The sequence below is a fragment of the Stenella coeruleoalba genome (genome assembly GCF_951394435.1).
Source record: "Stenella coeruleoalba genome assembly, chromosome: 7".
NCBI lineage: Eukaryota > Metazoa > Chordata > Mammalia > Artiodactyla > Delphinidae > Stenella > Stenella coeruleoalba.
In genome coordinates this window covers 72177149-72199535 of record NC_137153.1, presented here as the reverse complement: position 1 = coordinate 72199535, position 22387 = coordinate 72177149, and the positions used below count along the sequence as shown (strand labels likewise).

The window sequence follows — 22387 nt, the reverse complement described above, 5'->3', positions numbered from 1 at the left end:
TACATAACTGATGATGATACAAACGAGCATTTTAACATAATATTACCTGACCTCAAGACTCATGTTCTTTCCACCTCACTTACATATTTAGTAAGTTTTCTTACTAAACATTTGTGAAATATTTACAATGAACCAGGCATTCTGTTACATGTTTTACAAGAATCACCTCAATCCTACCTCATAGCAATCCATGTAAGGATGATACTGTTATAACCCTCGTTTTAAAAATAAGAAAACAGAGGCACATAAATCAAATAAGTCCCCCAAGTTCCCAACAGCTAAAAAGTAGCAGAACCAAGAATCAAGTTCAGGCCACCTGATTCTTCACACGCCTACCCACTATACTACAGCATGTCTCTAAGTTCCCATGCTTTCAACAAGTTCCCAGTGGAGTAGGGGAGTATAAGTGACAGCTACCAGCAAAGGGAACATTGATATCAGAGGCCTGCCATGAAGGCTTTCATGGTGACATCCTTGCTTACCTGTCCAGGGCTGTGCTGGTGGGCATACTCCTCCCAAACCCTCGGACCCCCATCTGACGGAAATACGGAATGCAAGAGAGGTTGGCGGCAATGATGGCCAGGGAGTCGGAAGGGCTCACGAAGAAGCCATTTTGGCCTAGGATCATATAACGGTCCTGTGGGAAAGAATGTGTGAAAATATTCAGGCAAAGGCATCTGCCGCCAGCAGCCCATTCCCATCATCACTACAAGCCACTTTACTGCCATTCCACATTTAAACAACATAAAACAACTTGAATGAAGCCAAAGAGGGCATGGGAAACCAAGATCTCTGAACATTATAGGGCCCACGATCTTGACATGACTGGGAATATATCCCACCTGTCGAAATGTGGATGACTTCCTCAGGCTTCAGTAGCCTCTATATTCTTAATTCACACTTTCCCCCAAACATAATGGAGAACAGAGATTATTGCTAAAATAGCTCGCTTCTTAACATGGTGATTTCAACAAAATCAGCCATAATAAAGACATATTGCATGAATTTTTTAAAAAAAGAAATAACCTCTTTATAACATAAGCTTACTTGAAAGAAGAAAAGTAATGGCTATTTAAGCACAATACTTGGCCATTAGATGGAAGGGCAGATGCAGAGCCAGTTAGGGCTCATATGCCCCATACATGTCAGCCCCAGAGGTATCCAATAGCTCTCTGGTTTCCAGTGCTTGGCTCATTATATAGCAAAAGGACCAGCATGCAGAAAACTTTCCTACTTACCCCATCAGCATCAAATGCAGCTCCAAACCCATATTCCCCTCCTTTCATAGCTTCCAGAAGGGTCGTTGCATATGTCAGGTTGGGGTCAGGATGCTGCCCTCCAAAATCTTCCAGGGGAACACAGTTGATTGCAGAATTGGCTGGGGCCCCCAGCTCATCACACAGGACTTTTCTCACATAGGGTCCCATAACTGAAAAAAATACACAGCAATATGAGATCTTTGCAGAACCTCTGCCCCCCCCGCCCCCGCAACCAAGGGTGTTATGCTCTGCTTAGAACAAGAAGGTGACTTAATAGCACAAGAAAAAAAAAGATAAATTCTACAAGTTTTCTCAAGACACAACACAGAATAATATTTACTTCAACTACTACTCATTGAGCAACTGCTATGTGCCAGTGACTGTGTCAGGCATATAGAAGTTGTATTCAATAATCCAGTTCCATGAAATTTCTCTCCAAAACTTATCTAAAATATTGCCAGGAATAAATCAACTACCTAACAATGATTTATTGACTGTTACTTTTTATGTACGAAAAGCTTCAGCTGAATATATGCAAAAGCACTAACAGGCCCTAGCAACATTCTTTGTCTCTACAGTTGTTTTAACTCTGCCAAGTGTATAATTAAACACTGTAAAACACTGAAGCATATAAAACTAAACACGTTTTACAAAATAAATGTTAAGGAGTTGTGTTTTCCAGTTCAACACACAGCCGTGGAGTGCCTAACACGGAACTCCTATGTGAAGAATGGAGGGCATCAAGGGACGCAAAGCACCCAATTCCGACACTACTGGGCTCTCAATCTAGCAGTGGGATGAGTCACATCTACGGGTGAGTGACTGCAATGGTAAGACTAGTTCTATTCAATGTATATTTATGAAATAATATGATCCAATGGCTTGAAAGAAGAAATGACCACAGGCAAGGCTTCAAGAAGAAGGCAGCATTTCTGGGAGGACTTGGAAGAATATAAATTTGACAGGAGTGAGGACGCCATCCAAATGGAAAGAACACTATAAGCAAGGGAACGGAGCCTGGGGTAGAACATACAGCAAGCACACTTGGGGATCTGCACATAATCCTGTTGGCTGAAATATATCAAAGTACTGCTTTCCATTTATTTTCCACTAATACAATTCAAACCTCAAAGAGTGAACATCTTTTGATTTTTCCTGCCCAGCACCCCTTTCCCCTTCCTCCAGTAGCAGCATCTTGGGTTTCCTTTGGAGAACCAATCCTTTTCCCATCTCAGTTCATGTGATCAGGATGTGGCTAAACCCTACTTACCCTAAGGTTGGGGAGGTGACCTAGGTCTGCCACTCAGTATCCTCCATCCCTCAACCAGAGTGACTGATTCAGAGACGAACGCACAGTACAAGCTAGGCAATGAGGCTCCAATCCAAAACATTGCTCAAACTGTTTGGAAAGAGAAGCTGTCTTCCCTCTAGGCCAGATAAAGCTAAGGTAAGAAACTGAAAGAGCCTTTTCTGGGGAAAAGAACCAGCCCAATAGGAAAAAGCAAAACAGCCCAGCCAGAAGACCTCAGAGTGAAGCCCTTGGAAGATAAGTTCCACACATGGGCTCAGAGCTCCCAACAAAATTTTTAGTACCTCCCTCTTAAACATGCCAGGCAGCCAAAGACCACCAAACTTTTGAGGAATGCATCTAACATGAGACCAAAACAAAGAGAGTAAAGAGCAACCTGGAGAAAGCAGAAACTACACTGAGAGAAAAAATATTTTAAAGTATATTTCAGTCATATCCTAATAGAGATCAACAAGATGTGACAGAATGGCTAAAACTGAAGAGACTGACAATATCAAGTGTTGGTGAGGACATGGAGAAACTGAAGCCTTCATACTCTGCTGGTATTGCAAACGGTACACTTTGGAAAACAGTTTGGCAGTTTCTTATTAAACATATACATCATATGACCCAGCATTTCCACTCCTGGGTATTTATCCATCCAAGACAAAGGAAATCATATATCCCCATAAAGAACTTGTTCATAAATCTTCATAGCAGCTTTGTTTTGTAGTAGCCAAAACGTAAAAATAACCCTAATTGTATCAACTGGTGAATGGATAAACAATAAGTAGTACATCCTTACTACGGAATACTACTCAATAGTAACAAGGAATAACTACTGATATATACAACACCATGAAGGCATCTCTAAAACATTATGGTGAGTGAAAGAAGCCTGAAGAAAAAGGCTACATATTGTATGCTTCCATTTATATGGCTTTCTGGAAAAGGCAAAACTGGGGGGGCGTGGTGGACAAAAAGCAGATGAGTGATTGCCAGGGACTAGGGGAAGGAGGAGGGGTAAGACTATAAAGAGCCGCAACAGAACTTGTGGAAGTGAGAGAAATATTCCATATCTTGATTGTCAGAGTGGTTACATGACTATATATGTTTGTCAATCCTCATGAAACTGTATACCAAGAAGGTATCAATTTTACTACATATAAATTATATACCTCAGTAAACCTGACTTATTAAAAAAAGATATGGCATTCATGAAAGATGAATAGGAAGCTATTTTTAAAAAGAGATTATTTGGAAAACAAAACAAAAGTTTTGGGAAATTAAAAATATGATAGTGGAATGAAAAACTTAATGGAAAGACTTGGAGATAAAGCTGAGGAAATCTCCCAGAAAGTAGCAAAAAACAAAGAGAAAGAAAATGGGTGGTGGGGGAAAGAATAGGATAATTAAAGGATCAGTCAAGTAGGGCCAATATCTAAACAACAGCCATTCTGGAAAGAAAGGAAAGAGAAAATAATGGAGGAAATCATCCAAGAAGTAATGCAAGAAAATTTCCCAGAATTAAAGGACACAAGTTTCTAGATTAAGAGGACTTTCCAAGTTCTCAGCACAATAGAGGAAAACAGTCTCACACTAAGACTCATCATTGTGAAAAGAAGGAACACTGAAGATATGTCGAAGGCCCTAAAAGCCTCCAGAAAAGAACAGAGAAAGATTTCACGCCATAGATTAAAAATCAGAACAGCATCAGATTTCTCGAGTTCAGTAGTAATAGCTAGAAGACAATGGAGCAATGCCCTCAAACTTCTGAAGAAAAATAATATCCAACCTAGATTTCTATATCCAGATAAATAGCAATTCAGAGTGAGCACAGAAAAAAGGCATTTTCAGATATACAATGACTCAAAACATTTACCTCCCATGAGCTTTCTCTCACAGAGTTCCTGGAGAACTTGTTCCTCCAAAATGTAGGAGTAAATCAAGAAAGTGGAAGACAAAGGATCCAGAAATAGGAGAGTCACCATAAGAAAGGGGTAAAGGGAATTACAGGATGATGCTAAGTGGAGATTCCAGGACAACAGCAGCTCACAGAGCAACCAGTGCAGAGCAGAGGAGATCCCAGGTCTCCAGGAAAATGAAGTGAGAGAAGATTTAGACACTGGGAGAATATGAGGGTTAAGAGTGGTAAATACACTTCACAAAACCTAAACAGTGAGAAAACAAGACAATTACTAATTCCACAGAAGAAGTTGTTCTGTAAGGAAAATATAATTACAGTATTTTTCATGGCTCAGCAGTGTTATGATAATGTAGACAGTAGATACCGATCTTCCCAAAACGATGATACAATTAGTTTAAGGAAGTGTGCTTGGATTTAGTGACCGGAGAGGGTGAAAAAGAGCTACAACCTCATCTTCCATGGTATGAAGTCAGTAATGCCCCAAACTGAAAAATCAACAAGGAGCATTATAATCATAGTATTTAGTAACAGGAAGATCAATACTTTAAAAAAAAACACTGAAAGAGTTAAAAAAAAAAAAGGTAGCCTCTGAAAAGTAGGAAATTGGGGGAAGGCGTTGGGAATGGATTTTTTCATAATAAACTTTGAACTATTTGACCTTTTAAACTGTGTACGTATCAAAAACAATTTTGAGGGCTTCCCTGGTGGCGCAGTGGTTGAGAGTCCGCCTGCCGATGCAGGGGACACAGGTTCGTGCCCCGGTCCGGGAAGATCCCACATGCCGCGGAGTGGTTGGGCCCGTGAGCCGTGGCCGCTGAGCCTGCGCGTCCGGAGCCTGTGCTCCGCAACGGGAGAGGCCACAGCAGTGAGAGGCCCGCGTACCGCAAAAAAAAAAAAAAAAATTTTAATAACTACAGTTTTGCTATCTCCACTCTAACAGGCATAGCCTCAAAACCTTTTGTTCAAGCTTTGTTTTCATTTGCATCAAAAGAGAGAAATTAGAGCCCTGAAGTTTTCCAGAGCATCCCAAATACCTGAACACACACACACACACACACACTGTATGAATATCTATAAATCCAGCCTTCCTCTTAATCCCAGAAACCCAACACACACTGAGGTCTCCTTTACCATTTCTTGCCCACCACTTGGTAGGAGAACACGCATTTACCTCCGTGCATGGCATCAATTCGGATCTTCAGTTGGCTGGGCCCAGTCAGCAAACTCTTGATGGCATTAAAGTCAAAGATGGTCCGAAGGAGGTTGAGATAGATATCCACTGGGTCCACTATCTCCACTAAGGATAGGAAAGCAAAAGGAGACACCAGTGACTACCCATGAAGAATACTTGGAAGCATAAAAATGCATGAAATTAGGATCACAATCACATCATAACCCCACACATTTACGTGGGAAGCGAAGTAACCATTTGCAGACAAAATCACAAATTAAAGCACAATCAAGATGCTGCAAAGTTTGCAGGTGATCGAAAGGTGTGAAAAATCTCAAGTGAAAAAAATCAACCACAAGAATAAAGTAGTTAAGATAAAACTATGCCTACTGTCCCTACTCCCACCTTCTTTCCCTCCCCCAAACTGCAACACCTCAATGCTAAGAGGCATCTTGGCACAGCCGGTTGCCTCTCCTGTGGGGAATGGCCAAAGAATGACTCAACTGGCCTGAAACAAATCAAGACGTGACCTCCGCAATGACCCCTACTTTCCAAATGCCATGGTGCCAACCAGATCCAGGTTCTGAATTGGTGGTGAAGGATATTTTTCTGAGTTTGTGTGAAGTCTCCTGCATGCCCAGTCTAGTACCAGTTTCAGGGTGAGCGCCAGCTATTTAGAAATCCTCATTAAACACAAATGTTCTCCAGTGTCCTGCACCACCCAATGACCAGGCATGCAAAACAAGTCTTTTCCACTTATTTCACAGATTCATAAAGCCCAGAATGCATCACATTTTCAACCCTGGCAATCAGTACATAATTAATACTCAGAAAGTACTTTTCCTAGAAGTAATAAATATTTTATTTTAGGCACTAAAATTTGTCAACGAGCCCTGCTTTTTAAATTCGTAGTTAAATTTTGAAACTTATGTATGCTGTTTCTCAAATTTTTCAAAAAACATACTACTTTAGAATCCTGAAACACTTAAACCTGCACTAAAGATATTACCAATCCACCTTTAATAATTTTTAGTAAATCCAGGTGCAATAGTTGACGGATGAGATTTTATATGTAATATGAAGCTGTCCCTTTGTCTAGTCAAATACATGTCTAAAAATATTTTTTCTTGCACTTAAATCAAGGTAGTATGTGTGTCCATTCAAATATAATGTAATTACCGTTTACAGAACACAGATAGTTTTTAATCATCTTTGGATATTTGGAGGATATTAATCTATAAGATAAATTAAAAGTTAATCTATATGAACTGTACATCTAAAAATGATTAACATGATATACTTTACGTTACGTATATTTTACCACAATAAAAAACTAATCTATAAAATAAAAGGTTATGGCTTGAAGTTTTACTCACTCTACAATTTAGGATATTTTTGGCAATTATTTCATTCTGGTTCTTTTCAGAAATTCCTGAACCACTTGTCTAAATACATTTGGTATTTATAGCAGATAACACATAGTACCAAACAGAAATGTAAAAAACAAGGAAGCAAGTAGAATTCCATGAAAACTGAAAGTTCACATCACATAGTTCATGCTCTTCATCCTTTAAGGTGAAATGTCAAAGACTGGTTTGTTTCCAATTAACTCAAGCCTTGCTCAACATTTAAAACAGCAAGAACACAGTACATAAATTATCCCAAATAATTATCTCCAAATTCTTCTTGGGAGCCAGGGAATGTCTCTATCTACCTCGTGGTATCTGTAGCATTATAGAAAACTCATCAAGCTAGCAATGTGCCTGGAGCAGTGGGCCTGAATCTGAGCTCACCAAACATCTGGGTCTCTTGGACAACAAATACAATTGTGAAGATACCATAAATAAATAAATAAAATTTCTTCCTGATGGTAATACCTGCTTTTTCTTAGTCATCTTATTTGCCAGTCCTTCTAAACATATGTAATCAAGTACACTTAAATCATTTGTTTAACATAAAATATCCCTTGCGGACTTCCCTGGTGGTGCAGTAGTTAAGAATCCACCTGCCAATACAGGGGACACTGTTTCAAGTCCTGGTGCGGGAAGATCCCACATGCTGCGGAGCAACTAAGCCCGTGCGCCACAACTACTGAGCCTGCACTCTAGAACCCGCAAGCCACAACTAATGAGCCCTGTGCCACAACTACTGAAGCCCGTGCACCTAGAGCCCGTGCTCTGCAACAAGAGCAGCCACCGCAATGAGAAGCCTGCGCACCGCAAGGAAGAGTAGCCCCCGCTCGCCACAACTAGAGAAAGCCTGCGTGCAACAACAAAGACTCAACACGGACATATACATACATACATACATACATAAATAAAATTTGAAAATAAATAAATAATATATCCCTTGCTTTTAGTTGTCAAGCGATTGTGCAAGCGTGTGTGTGTGTGTGTGTGTGCAAACTCTCAACTAGATTAGTAAAATCAGGAACTGTTGCTTCCAATAAATATCACATGGTTTTCAATTAATTTCTGCTCATTAGCTAAGCAAGCAATTGACTCAAAATCTTCCAAGACAAATGTGGTAGAGTTGGCCCAACACTGTGACTCCAAACAGTCCATTTCAAGCTCTTTTCTGTCCCTAAAATACCATGTGGCCATGAGCCAGGTATTTCACCTTTTTAACTAAATTAAATTACTTGTAAAATAAGGATACCATCTTAACACAAACTGGATTTAAGCTTATAGGGGCACTGAAGGAGTAAAAAATTGTTAGTTTTATTGCTACTTATATGCCTTCTAGGAAAAAAACAATAGGATAATATAAAGGGTGAAAAAATGATATGCATATCCAGGGCATTAATGTTGTTATATGGTTCAATATTAATCTCCAAATTGAAAAGTTATAATGGAGGACTTAGAGGCTTTATTCATTCTATAGTACAGGATAATATTTTTTGACAACTTCATCCCAGTTTTTCAATTCTTGAACCATTTTCCTAAATCCATTTGGTACTTTGTAAATTCCTTTGTAAAATCTCCTAACACGGAGTGTAATGTAGCGCAGGTGATCATCAATTGTGCATTGAATCAACATGAACTGCGTGGTTCTGGCTTGGAAAAGAAATGCCTACCTTCCATGGGAAATTTTAATAACCCCACTACCTTTTAAGGTCTCTTCTTAATTATCTAAAGTATTTCGGTATGTTCACCTTAATTGCTTAGAAAAGCAAAGACACGTTTTGGCTCCACAGCCTATTCCTGGAACACTGTAAAAGAGTCAGCCATGAAATGTTCCCTATGCCAAAAATGATAGAGAGTTTGGAAAGTCGTTTTTGAAAGTTTGCCAGTTCTAAATATCTTGGCTGCCTTTATTTCTCTCTGCACCACACTCAGATTACATCTACTTATCAAGTGCCACTCCTGAGATTGATAATTCCATCACTTTCGTGTGTGCTTTTCCCTGAAGAAAAAACCAGAGTCACCCCCATCCACGGAGTTATTCTGATTTCTTCAAAATACTGTTTCTCTGTTACCTCTAAATGGTTTGAATTTGTTCTCCAGGTCAAACTCTTGTCTTCCTAGTCGAGACAGGTCGATTCGTAAATCAGGGCATATGGCGTATTCCTCGATTGTTTTGCTGATCTGATAGATTTTGTCTGAGACGACATCTGGCGCAGGACCTAAAATTTGAAAATAATGCACCACCGAAAATAAATCTGCTTAAAAATTAAATCAGAGAAATATTAGTTCCTCCACCACCAAGCAGGAGAAAGATTCATTTTTGCTCTAGACAATGGTCACCAGTTCACAGTTCGATGTACCTCGATATTTCTTATCCTTCCACTCTGGAGGAAACGTGTCCAGCCTCACCTCTTCCATGTAGGCCAATAACCCACATGTTGGTTTGTTTCAATCCACTTCTAAACAATGATATGTCTTCCCTAAAAATAGTCGCACACCTGCCAGGGAGACCTGGTTATGTCATCAGCTTTATTCAGGATATGAGACACAAACAGGATATGCATTTGACAGAACTGAGGGATTCCAGATTTTAACTGCAGCTTCCCAAGTGCACCTAGAGAAAGAAAATACGATTTCTACTCCCAGATCTGCTGCCTATTTGATGCATAAGCTGACCAGGATACATTATTTTCCCCAACTCACACTCTCTAGTGACTCCCAAGTTTTTAAAGTGAGGTTTAAAATATTTGATGCACTTCCTCACAAGGTCAAGCTGACAGTTAAGGTGAAGTGATAGGCTTTAAATGAACTGAACATGAAATCAATGGTTGTCCTCCTTTAATTTTTCTTTTCTTTTTAATTTTTATATCTTCATGCAAGCAACTTTAGGTTTTTTACGAGTTTGGGAATCAAATAAATAAGTAGATTGAAAGATCTAAAACATAAATAATTGATAACTTTGTATATTGATCTCACTCACCAGCTATATTATAACTTTCTACTGAACAGAAATTATTTCTTGATTTCTTTTATATCCCAGCGCTTAGAGCTACACTGCCCAATTCAATCGCTGCTAGCCACATGTGGCTCTTGAACATTTGAAATGTGACTAGTCAAACTGACATGTGCTGCAGTTACAAAATACACATCAAATTTTGAAGAGTTATAGAAAAACAGAATACATTACATTAATAATTTTTATAGTAACATGTTGAAGTGATAATATTTTGGATATATTAAGTTAAATAAAATATATTATTCATTTCACCTGCTTCTTTTTACTTTTTTAGGTAGCTACTAGAAAATTTTTAATTACAAATGTGGCTCACAATATCTTTCTTTTTTTTTTAACATCTTTATTGGAGTATAATTGCTTTACAATGGTGTGTTAGTTTCTGCTTTATAACAAAGTGAATCAACCATACATATACATATATCCCCACATCCCCTCCCTCTTGCGTCTCCCTCCCCCACTCCCTATCCCACCCCTCTATGTGGTCACAAAGCACCGAGCTGATCCCCCTGAGCTATGTGGCTGCTTCCCACTAGCTATCTATTTTACATTTGATAGTGTATATATGTCCATGCCACTCTCTCACTTCATCCCAGCTTACCCTTCCATCTCCCCGTGTCCTCAAGTCCATTCTCTATGTCTGTGTCTTTATTCCTGTCCTGCCCCTAGGTTCTTCAGAACCTTTTTTTTTTTTTTATTCCAGATATATGTGTTAGCATGCGGTACTTGTTTTTCTCTTTCTGACTTACTTCACTCTGTATGACAGACTCTAGGTTCATCCAGCTCACTACAAATAACAATTCCATTTCTTTTTATGGCTGAGTAATATTCCATTGTATATATGTGTCACATCTTCTTTATCCATTCATCTGTCGATGGACACTTACGTTGCTTCCATGTCCTGGCTATTGTAAATAGAGCTGCAATGAACATTGTGGTACATGACTCTTTTTGAATTATGGTTTTCTCAGGGTATATGCCCAGTAGTGGGATTGCTGGGTTGTATGGTAGTTCTATTTTTAGTTTTTTAAGGAACCTCCATACTGTTCTCCATAGCGGCTGTATCAATTTACATTCCCACCAACAGTGCAAGAGGGTTCCCTTTTTTCCACACCCTCTCCAGCATTTATTGTTTGTAGATTTGTTGATGAGGGCCATTCTGACCGGTGTGAGGTGATACCTCATTGTGGTTCTGATTTGCATTTCTCTAATGATGTTGAGCATTCTTTCATGTGTTTGTTGGCAATCTGTATATCTTCTTCGGAGAAATGTCTGTTTGGGTCTTCTGCCCATTTTTGGATTGGGTTGTTTGGTTTTTTTGATGTTGAGCTGCATGAGCTGCTTCACAATATATTTCTATTGGACAGTGCTGCCTTAGAGCATAGCACTGTTACCGTCTCCCAAAAAAGGTTCACTGAACATATAAAAAGGAATAATGACCAAACTCATCAAGTTGCATACCTTAAACGTGTGCCGGTTTTTTATATATCAATTACATCTCAATAAAGCGGGGGGAGAGGGGGGAAAGGAATAGCAATAGCACCATTTCAGTGGATAGAAAAGAGCCTAGTAGATTTTACCCACGTTTTCTCACATAGGAAAAGTGAAGACCACAAAGAAGTAAACATAGCCCTCTCAGCTTCACTCCTTACCATTTTTTATTCTTTTGCAAAACTTAAAAAGTAAAGAGTGCTATTTACTTTTTGCATTTGTTTATGCTTGCCAGATGACACACGTCTATCTCTCTGCCTCCCAGGCACCACACTACGTTCTTGGGATGTTTCCATCACATTTTAAAAGTCTCCATCTGAGTTTGTTTGCCAAAGCACACTGATTTCCAAAAGCAACACTGATAACCTCTGAGTTCATCAGCATCCTCTGCATCCCTTCACATCTTCCCAGTTCTTGACATCTTCCACTCCAGTGACTTCCCTCTTCATTTTAGTCAATTCCTAGTACAGTCCTAGTACTGTCTTTTGATATGCTTCTTGCAAAAATATCAAATTTGAGTATCTTAATCCCACAAATTCCTAATCTTTCATCTACCCTACTTTGTACCCCTGTGAACCTGTTCCTCATTCCTATACTGATGCCCAACATCACTTGATTACTCCCAGGCCATCGGTCCATTTCATTTCACTGGTCTCTTATCCCAGAAGGACCCTATGGTCTAGCATTTGAGCCTTGCCTTTGTTAGTACAATAAGACAAGCCAACATTTGTTGAAACTTACACATACCACCTTTCACATCGTACGTGGAATTCAGCATTCACAAAAAGCAGATGAAGTAAGAATCATTAGTATCCTCATTTTCCAAATAAGGAAACTGAAATTGGAAGAGGTGACCTTAACACAGGTCACATCACTCGTGTGACAGAGGCTGGGTTTGACTCCTAATAGTCTGATGTCAGCTCAGACACTCTTAACAACTACCAGCCCACCTTATGCTCTGCCATGCCCACACTGCCATTCCCCAGTCCCGGGACATCACCATCATCTGCTCCATTGCTGCTATTCCCACACTCCCCCCATGCATTGCTGAAGGCAGTAGTGAAATTACACCAACTGGCTCCCCCGAAAAATGAGACTGCTTAACTTCCACTCGGTCCTCACAACCCCTCAGGAATCCTCAACAAATTTCCCAGAGGACCTTTTAGAAAACATCTCCATTTATCCCCTTCTCTATCCTTTCCCCATTATCTGAGCAAGTTACATTTCCTCTTCTTTTTTTTTCAACAGATATAGGCAACTATTTCCCAAAACTTCCACTCTGCACCCTCAAAGTGCTTCTTTCCCTCATCTCTGCCTCCTTACTCAGAAGTTCTACCTACTTCTTAGAATCTAGGTTCCAAATGAGCTCCACAGCTTATGAGTTCTGTGACACTAGGCAAGTTTTTTAAACCATGAGGATTAAATGAGAACATGTATGTAAAGTTCTGACTATGAAGCTTGGCACACTGTAATTATTCAAAAAAATCAGTATTTTTATTACTGATTCCTTTTGTCCTCTAGCACCTTCTCCCCTATTTAAAAACATGCTCAGAAAGGTCCTGTCCTCTAAATAATTTAAAAGCAACATAGCTTTAGATGTGTCCTATTTCCCCGGATGTGCCTACTAATTCTATAGACACTTCGCTTTTCACTTACGCCATAAGATGTATTTGTATGACACCCAATAGAAGAGATGAATGTCTGCAACTTCAGATGAAGGATAACATGGTAAAACTCACTCTAAGTGGGAAGAAACCAACTGAATCTCTCCATGCCATCAGGAATGTTAGTCTCATTAATGATGCCAAGACATGTAAACATGAAGAATTAAATGTAAGAGGAAGGACTTTCAACAGAGTTAAAGGCTAAACGATAAGTTCAACCCCCTCCCCCTATTCAGGATACGACTGAACAGGTCTCATAACCTCCTGTAATTCGGTCTACAAAATGGTTATTTAAATAATATCTTCCCCTTTTATGCCTCACAAGTTATCATAGAGATGACTGAGATTCTCTTGCAAGACACGAAGTCAGACATTAATTTAAATGCTTAAATACACAATTTAGTTTGGCAACTTATATATTACATTGCTCTACAAATTCCCATTTTCTGAGCTCATGAAATGGCCTGTGTTATCAGTGTGCAGAACACCTACGCACTGCATATTTTTTCCTGAAATATTCAGTAGCTGCTGCAAGACTAGATGTTGGCCCTAGGTGTGCTTCTTAGTGAAGCAGGGTTTCTTGAATCACACTTTCAAGAATGAGCTCCTCATAAGGTGTTTTTTTTAACACGATGTGAGTAATGTTCTTTCTCTGGATAATGTCCAAAATGGCTGCAAGGAGGGGGCAATCATGTACTTCCCCTTCAGGACGTGCTATTTTGGCTGGGCCAGGAATGCTTCATAATGGCAACAGTTGTTGGTTAAAATTCAGCTCCCACCCACATATACACGAAGACTCAGTATTCTAGATTAAAAGTGATTTAAGAGACTTAAAAAACAAATGCAGGGGGGTGGGATGAATTGGGAGATTGGGATTGACATATTTACACTACTATGTATAACATAAGTAACTAATGAGAACCTACTACATAGCACAGGTAACTCTACTCAGTGCTCTGTGGTGACCTAAATGGGACGGAAATCTTAAAAAGAGGGGATATATGTATACGTATAACTAATTCACTTTGCTGTACAGCAGAAAGTAACACAACATTGTAAAGCAACTATACTCCAATAAAAATTAATTTTAAAAATAAATAAATAAAATTAAAATTTAAAAAAACAAATGAAATGCATGGTTCTGGGATAAAACTTGGTTTGAACAAAACAGATGTAAATAACATCTGGGGGATACTTGGAAAATTCTGAATACAGATTAGGTTTTAGATGATATTAGAGAATTAGTATTATTTTTGTTAGGTGTGATCATGCAGCTATACAGGAATACATCTTTATTTTAAAGAGATGTCAGAAATATTTGGGTGCAAAATATCTTCATGCTGTAATTTACCTTTAAGCAAAATGGAAAAACAAAGTAATGGATACATGGTATCCATTTATTATCCTTCCTGCCTTTACGTATGTTCAAAAAAAATTTTAATTCACCCCTATACACGTATCCCACCCCACTAGGACTTCTAAACTATACATTTCTATAAATATAAGAAAAAGTGAAATAATTCTAGGCATGTCAGTGAGAGAAAGTCAACACTATAGGAAAGAGAGAATGTAGGACTTATGCTAAGGAGTCATCTGTCTGACCATGTGACCTTGAGCAAACAGCCTCTCAGGGCTTTGATTTCTTCACCTATAAAATGACAGGAATGATCTAAATGATTTTGAGGGTCTGTTCCAACTTTAAAATCCAGAGTCCTTCCATGTCAGATAAGCATCAACATTCAACCATTTCACTGTGCTGAGGAGTACAGAGGACCAAAATGGGTTTGAGACCCCGTTATGCCATTTCCTCGTCATGTCACCCTGGGCGACGTGATGCTTAATTTTATGTGTCAACTTGCTTTGGCCACAGAGAGCCCAGATGTTCATTTAAACGTTATTCTGGGTATGTCTGTGAGGATGTTTCTGGATAAGATTAACATTTGAATCAGTAGACTGAGTAAAGCAGATTGCTCTCCCCAGTGCGGCTGGGCCTCATCCAACCCACTGAAGGCTTGGACAGAACAAAAAACTGAGAAAGGGAGAATCCACTCTCTGCCTGACTGTTTCCAGCTGACACACTGGCCCCTCCTGACTCAGACTGGACCTTACGCTCTGCTGCTTCTCAGGCCTTCGGACTCAGATCAGAACCCTAACATCCATTGGCTCTCCTGGGCCTCCAGCTTGCTGACCAAAGATCTTGGGACTTCGCAGCCTCCATAATCACATGAGCCAATTCCTTATAATAAATCTCTGTACAGATCTTCCTCAACTTACAATGGAGTCATAGTCCGATCAACCCATTGCAAATTGAAAACATCGTAAGTCGAAAATGCATTTAATACACCTAACATCATGGTTTAGCCTAGCTACCTTAAGAGTGCTCAGGACACCGATGTTAGTCAACACTTTTACAAAATCATCTATCACAAAGCCTACTTTAAGGTAAAGTGCTGAATATCTCATATAATTTATTGAATACTTACCGAAACTACAAAACAGAAATGACTGAATGGGTACAGAACGGCTGTAAGTGTACTGGCTGTTTACCCTTGTGATTGGGTGGGAGCTGCATTTGCTGCCCCTGCCCAGGATCACGAGAGAGAATCATACCATGCACACATTGCTAGCCCAGGAAAAGACCAAAATTCAAAATTCAAATGAAGTAGTTTCTATTGAATGCATATTGCTTTTACACCGTTGTAAAGTCAAAAAATCTCTAAATCAAACCATCGTAGGTTGGAACCCGTCTATGTGTCCTATTGGTTCTGCTTCTCTGGAAAACCCTGACTAATACAGGCACCTCACTAGAAATTTCTGAGCCATTTTCTCTCTTCCTTGCTTGTCCACCATCAGTGGGTCACTGTAAGGCTATGACAATATAAAAAGAAAGAAATCATGACAATTAAGCCATATTCTGAACCACATACCTCCATTGGCAACATTAAATTTCACTCCAAACTCTCCCCCTGGTCCTCCAGGGCAGTGGCTGGCTGTCAGGATGATTCCACCAGCTGCCTTGATCTTTCTGATAATGCAGGATACAGCAGGTGTCGACAAGATGCCATTCTGTCCAATAATCAGCCGACCAATCTAGATTAGCCAAGGAAAAAAAATCAATCCAGTTACATGGGATTGAAGTGCATTTCAATGAGAAAGTGTCCCAGGCTCTATTAGCACACACTAATCACCTGGCAAAAAGAACTGAGTGGGGCTTTCCTGGTGGCGCAGTGGTTGAGAGTCCGCCTGCCGATGCAGGGGACATGGGTTTGTGCCCCGGTCCGGGAAGATCCCACATGCCGCGGAGCGGCTGGGCCCATGAGCCATGGCCGCTGGGCCTGCACGTCCGGAGCCTGTGCTCCGCAACGGGAGAGGCCACAACAGTGAGAGGCCCACGTACCGCAAAAAGAAAAAAAAAAAAAAAAGAACTGAGTGGGGTTAAGGTGGGGGGCATGTGTAAGGGGGTGGGGGGAAGGGTAGCTCAGGCGTTGTCTTTCCTTCCCCATGTCTTCAAGACCATTTGGGACACCCACATCTCAGTCAGTTATTAACCTGTAAATGGGATCTGCCTCATTGATTTTCAGTAGTTTAAAACACCTGCTTTTGCTGTACACCTGCAACAAATGACATTGTTAATCACCTATACTCCAATATGAAATAAATTTTTTTTAATATATTAAAGAAAACACCCACTTCCGATGACCAAAGGGTTAGCTTGAATCACACGAGAAGTTCTTAGTTTATTACTGGCTTAGAAACCCCATGTGTACATGCTGGAAATTACAAGAAAAAAAAACAGAGCACTTGTCTGCTTCAGCTTCCTTCTCTGCCTCAGCACAAGCTCACACAGTAGGGACCTGATCTGCTACATCCTCATCGTCTGCAAGTGTATTTTAACTGCACTGGGAAGGCCCAGTCTCCTGAAGGCAGAAGTCCTATTTTGGCAACATGTGCTAGGGACATTGGAGAAATCCAGCCATGCTAGGCAGAGATCTGGAGGTCATCCATCAGTGTGGCCAGACTCTCTATAGCTACAAAACTGATTTTTTTAAAAAGAAAGAAAACAGCATAGCCCTGCAGAGCATTACTCCATATGCTTTGTTTTAAAATAGGGCCCAACGTCATCCAATCCAGTGGTTCTCAAATGTTGCTACAAATCAGAATCATTAGTGAAGCCTAGAAAATTCTAGTACTAAGTAGTCTAGTAGTCTAGTCCAGTACTAAGACTGCATTCCAGACCAATTATATTGGAATCTCGGGGTGGGATCCTGAGCTCCACAGTTGTTTCCAGTATTTAGCCAAGTTTGGTGATCAAACCCCCTCGCTACTCAAAGGGCCAGAGGCATGGGCATTACCTGCGAGCCTGGGAGAAATGTTAAACCTCAAGCCCTACCCCACACCTACTGAATAAGGATCAGTATTTAGCAAGACCCCACCCCTTCTCCACATAATTCATTTGTCTATTAACGTTTGAGAAGTACCGACATAGCCCAGCAACCAAAACCAGCGCCCGTGTCCAGCTCAACAGCAGTTACCCTGGCACCAACGATAGCATTGCTGGAAGTAGGTCACTGACCAGATATGACAATGAGGAAATAGACCAAAAAAAAAAAACCTTTAAAGGGCGAACACGAGAGCTCCAAAAACAAAGCACTCTTGCGATAATTTAGTATAGAAAGACCCACACTCTCCACAACCTCCCCAGAGCACATATTTGCAAGTGGATGAGGCAGATTATAAACAAATAAGCCTAATAGTAGTAGTGGTAGTAGTAATTACTAGTTGGGTACATATTGGAAAAAATCAGCAGGTTTCGGTGATAGAGAATAACGGGGTGTTAATTTTAATAGTAACAGTAACAATTATAAGAGCTAAGGGAGCTTGGATTTTATTCTAAGTACAAGGGGAATCCATAGAAGGGTTTTAAGCAGTGGAAGTGACCTGATATCAGTTACATTTTTTAAAGATCATGGGCTGAGCAATCCAAAAGATCGTATTAAAAAGCAAGTCATTCACATCAGCAAAGCATTCCAATGTCTGTCCTCGTCTCCCACCAACCCCAGGTAAAGTCAAAGTCTTCATGGTCTACCAGGCCCTACATGATCTGACTGCCATCACCTGCCATTCTCCACTTCCCTCCCTCCCTCTGCTCCGGCCACACTGGCTGGTTTGCTGTTCCTCACACACATCAAGTGTGCTCAGTGCCTTTCCATTTGCTCTTTCCTCTCCTTAGAGCACTCTTATCCAGGTATTCATAAGCCTGCCCCACCCCATCCTTTGGGTTACTGTTTCAACGTCAACTAATCAAAGATAGCACCCTTGACAGCCCTATACAGTAGGGCACCCATAAGTCCCTAATTTCTCTACTGGCCTCTATTTTCTTTATCCTGTTTAGTCTTCTGTATTACACATATTACCCCTTAATATTTTCCATTTTATTTGTTTATTTTCCCACTATATATAAGTTCTAAGGACTTTGGTTTTTTTCACTGCTATACTCTGAGTATCTAAAACAAACTTAGCATATACTAAGTACACAATAAGTATATGTTGAATTAATTAATTGAAAAAAATGAATGAATGATGCGGGAGTGGCTGCAATATGCAAAATGCATTAGAGACTGACAAGAGCAAAAGGAGAAAGATCAGATGGAAGGCTCTCACGGCAGAGCTGAGTGTGGACAACATCTTGGACTAGACCAGAGGCAGCAGAAATGAAAAGAAGTGATTACATTTGAATATATTTTTGGAAGGAGAATGAACAGAACATGTGGGTGGAATGAAATATGGAAGAGATATATAGTAGCCAGCCCCTAAGATGGTCCCCAATGCTCTGTGCATTCTGGCATTCATGCCTCGGTGCAGGACCCTCCCACAGCGAACAAGGCAGATCTGAGTGATTAGTAGAACACGGCAGAAGCGATGGTGTGTAACTTCCAATAAATGACATTGCTGCTTCTGCCCTGCCCTCTTGGATTGTTCACTCTCGGGGAAGCAGCCACCATGTCACCAGGACACTCAAGGAGCCCTGTGTAGTCACCTGAATGGAGAGGACCTGAAGCCTCCCACCAACAGCCAGCACCCACTTGCCAGCCATGCAGGTGAGCCGCCTTGCACTAGATCCTCCAGCCCTTCAAGCCTTCATATGACAAAGCCCCCACCAATATGCAACTGGGACCGAGTCAGAACAACCTACCTCCTGTCCCAGAGAAACTGTAATAGTAAATATTTGTTTATTTTAAGCCACTAAGTTTTGTCATGGTTTCTTACACAGAAATAAATAACTAAAACAGGGGCAGTGAGGAAAGGAGCCAACTCACAGCTTCTACCTTTAAGAACTCGATGGATGGTGGTGCCATTGACTGAGAAGGGAAAGACAAAGGACAAAAATCACACTCATACTTTATCCAGAGCCAAGATAAATCATGTTCCACATGCTTTTGTTAAAATTTATGTAGTCATTCAACTTATTTTATTGAGTATTACCATGAAACAGGCAATGTAGAAGACCCTGCAGGTACAGTAATGAATACAAATTAGTCACTACCCTCAAGGAGTAAACCTGCAGATTCAAGAAGGTGAAAAATATTTGTAACTTTTGTTCATAATTTTCTCTCTCTCCCATTTTTCAGGTTTATTCTTAAAGAAATAATCTTTAAAGGGGAAGAAGGTATTATGTGTAGACACTTCCTATAGTGGTATTCATTAGAGGTAAAAAAATTTTTTTAAATCATTATAAATGACTAATAATGAAGAACCTGTAAAATAAAGTGCGATGTATCAACTTATGGAATATTCTTCAGCCATCTAAAAGGATTATTATGAAGACCGAGCACCTGTGGCAGACCACAAAAAGTTATGCTCCCCTTTCACAGGGCAGGACTGTTGCTGGGCAGCAGCTGCCCAGCCAGGGGCTACACTTTCCAGACCACCCTTGCATCTAGGTGTGGCCACATGACCAGTTCTCGCAATGAGTGATAAACTACTATGAGAATGAGAAAGAAGTAATGTGTGTTCCTTCTGGGCTAAGGATGTCAAGGAGTAGATACGTCTTCTCCTCACTGCTTATTTCCCCTTCCACAGACTCAACACAGGTGACCACACAGCTCGAGGAGATGCCAGAGCAAGAAGATGAAAAGAACCTGGGTGCCTAACTCACAGGATGGGCAAGAGTCTTTGTTCACCAGCAAAATTCCCATTGGACTATTACGTGAGTGAGAAATAATTTTCTATTGTTTTTAAGGGAATAAAAATTGCCGAGGAGACCTTTAACTCTCCTGGAGGAGGAGTAAGACATGGAGATCACCTTCCTCCCCACAAATACATCAGAAATACATCTACATGTAGAACACCAGAACACCTACTGAATGATGGAAGAAGACCTGACTTCCCAAAAGCCATGTGACTGACAGGGTCTTCATGCTCCGGCCGGGTGTCAGGGCTGAGCTTCTGAGGTGGGAGAGCCGAGTTCAGGACATTGGTCCACCACAGACCTCCTGGTTCCACATAATATCAAATGGCAAAAGCTCTCCCAGAGATCACCATCTCAATGCTAAGACCCAGCTCCACTCAATGACCAGCAAGCTACAGTGCTGGACACCCACGGCCAAACAATTAGCAAGACAGGAACACACCCCCACCCATTAGCAGAGAGGCTGCCTAAAATCATAATAAGGTCACAGACACCCCAAAACACACCACCGGACATGGTCCTGCCCACCAGAAAGACAAGATCCAGCCTCATCCACTACAACACAGGCACCAGTCCCTTCCACCAGGAAACCTACATAACCCACTGAACCAACCTTAGCCACTGGGGGCAGACACGAAAAACAACGGGAACTACGAACCTGCAGCCTGCAAAAAGGAGACCCCAAACACAGTAAGTTAAGCAAAATGAGAAGACAGAGAAACACACAGCAGATGAAGGAGGAGGGTAAAAACCCAGCAGACCAAACAAATGAAGAGGAAATAGACAGTCTACCTGAAAAAGAATTCAGAGTAATGATGGTAAAGATGATCCAAAATTTTGGAAATAGAATGGAGAAAATACAAGAAACGTTTAACAAGGACCTAGAAGAACTAAAACGCAAACAAACAATGATGTACAACAAAATAAATGAAATTAAAAATTCCCTAGAAGGAATCAATAGCAGAATAACTGAGGCAGAAGAACGGATAAGTGACCTGGAAGATAAAATAGTGGAAATAACTACCGCAGAGCAGAATAAAGAAAAAAGAATGAAAAGAATTGAGGACAGTCCCAGAGACCTCTGGGACAACATTAAATGCACCAACATTCGAATTATAGGGGTTCCAGAAGAAGTAGAGAAAAAGAAAAGGACTGAGAAAATATTTGAAGGATTATAGTTCAAAACTTTCCTAATATGGGAAAGGAAAAAGTCAATCAAGTCCAGGAAGTGCAGAGAGTCCCATACAGGATAAATCCAAGGCGAAACACACCAAGACACATATTAATCAAACTATCAAAAATTAAATACAAAGAAAAAATATTAAAAGCAGCAAGGGAAAAATAACATACAAGGGAATCCCCATAAGGTTAACAGCTGATCTTTCAACAGAAACTCTGCAAGCCAGAAGGGAGCGGCAGGACATATTTAAAGTGATGAAAGGGAAAAAACTACAACCAAGATTACTCTACCCAGCAGAGGTCTCATTCAGAGTCGATGGAGAAATTAAAACCTTTACAGACAAGCAAAAGCTGAGAGAATTCAGCACCACCGAACCAGCTGTACAGCTGTACCAGCTTCTCTAGCAGGAAACACAAGAGAAGGAAAAGAACTACAAAAACAAACCCAAAACAATTAAGAAAATGGTAATAGGAACATACATATCGATAACTACCTTAAATGTAAATGGATTAAATGCTCCAACCAAAAGACATAGACTGCCTGAATGGATACAACAAGAAGACCCATATATATACTGTCTACAAGAGACCCATGTCAGACCTAGGGACACATACACACTGAAAGTGAGGGGATGGAAAAAGATATTCCATGCAAATGGAAATCAAAAGAAAGCTAGAGTAGCAATTCTCATATCAGACAAAATAGACTTTAAAATAAATATTACAAGAGACAAAGAAGGACAATACATAATGATTAAGGGATCAATCCAAGAAGAAGATATAACAACTGTAATTATTTA

The 22387-nt window shown here is 40.3% G+C and overlaps 1 protein-coding gene across 2 annotated transcripts in view; it reads right to left on the bottom strand.

Moving 5' to 3' along the window:
- The window catches only part of PGM5 (phosphoglucomutase 5), a 270967-nt gene that overhangs the window by 229874 nt on the left and 18706 nt on the right, over window positions 1-22387 (bottom strand). For both annotated transcript variants that reach the window (XM_079925684.1, XM_079925685.1), the window contains exons 2-6: window positions 16147-16309; window positions 9124-9270; window positions 5646-5771; window positions 1239-1429; window positions 483-637 (exon numbers count right to left, since the gene is read on the bottom strand). In XM_079925684.1, the coding sequence (XP_079781810.1) occupies window positions 483-637; window positions 1239-1429; window positions 5646-5771; window positions 9124-9270; window positions 16147-16309 (782 nt within the window). The remainder of the gene's footprint in view (window positions 1-482; window positions 638-1238; window positions 1430-5645; window positions 5772-9123; window positions 9271-16146; window positions 16310-22387) is intronic.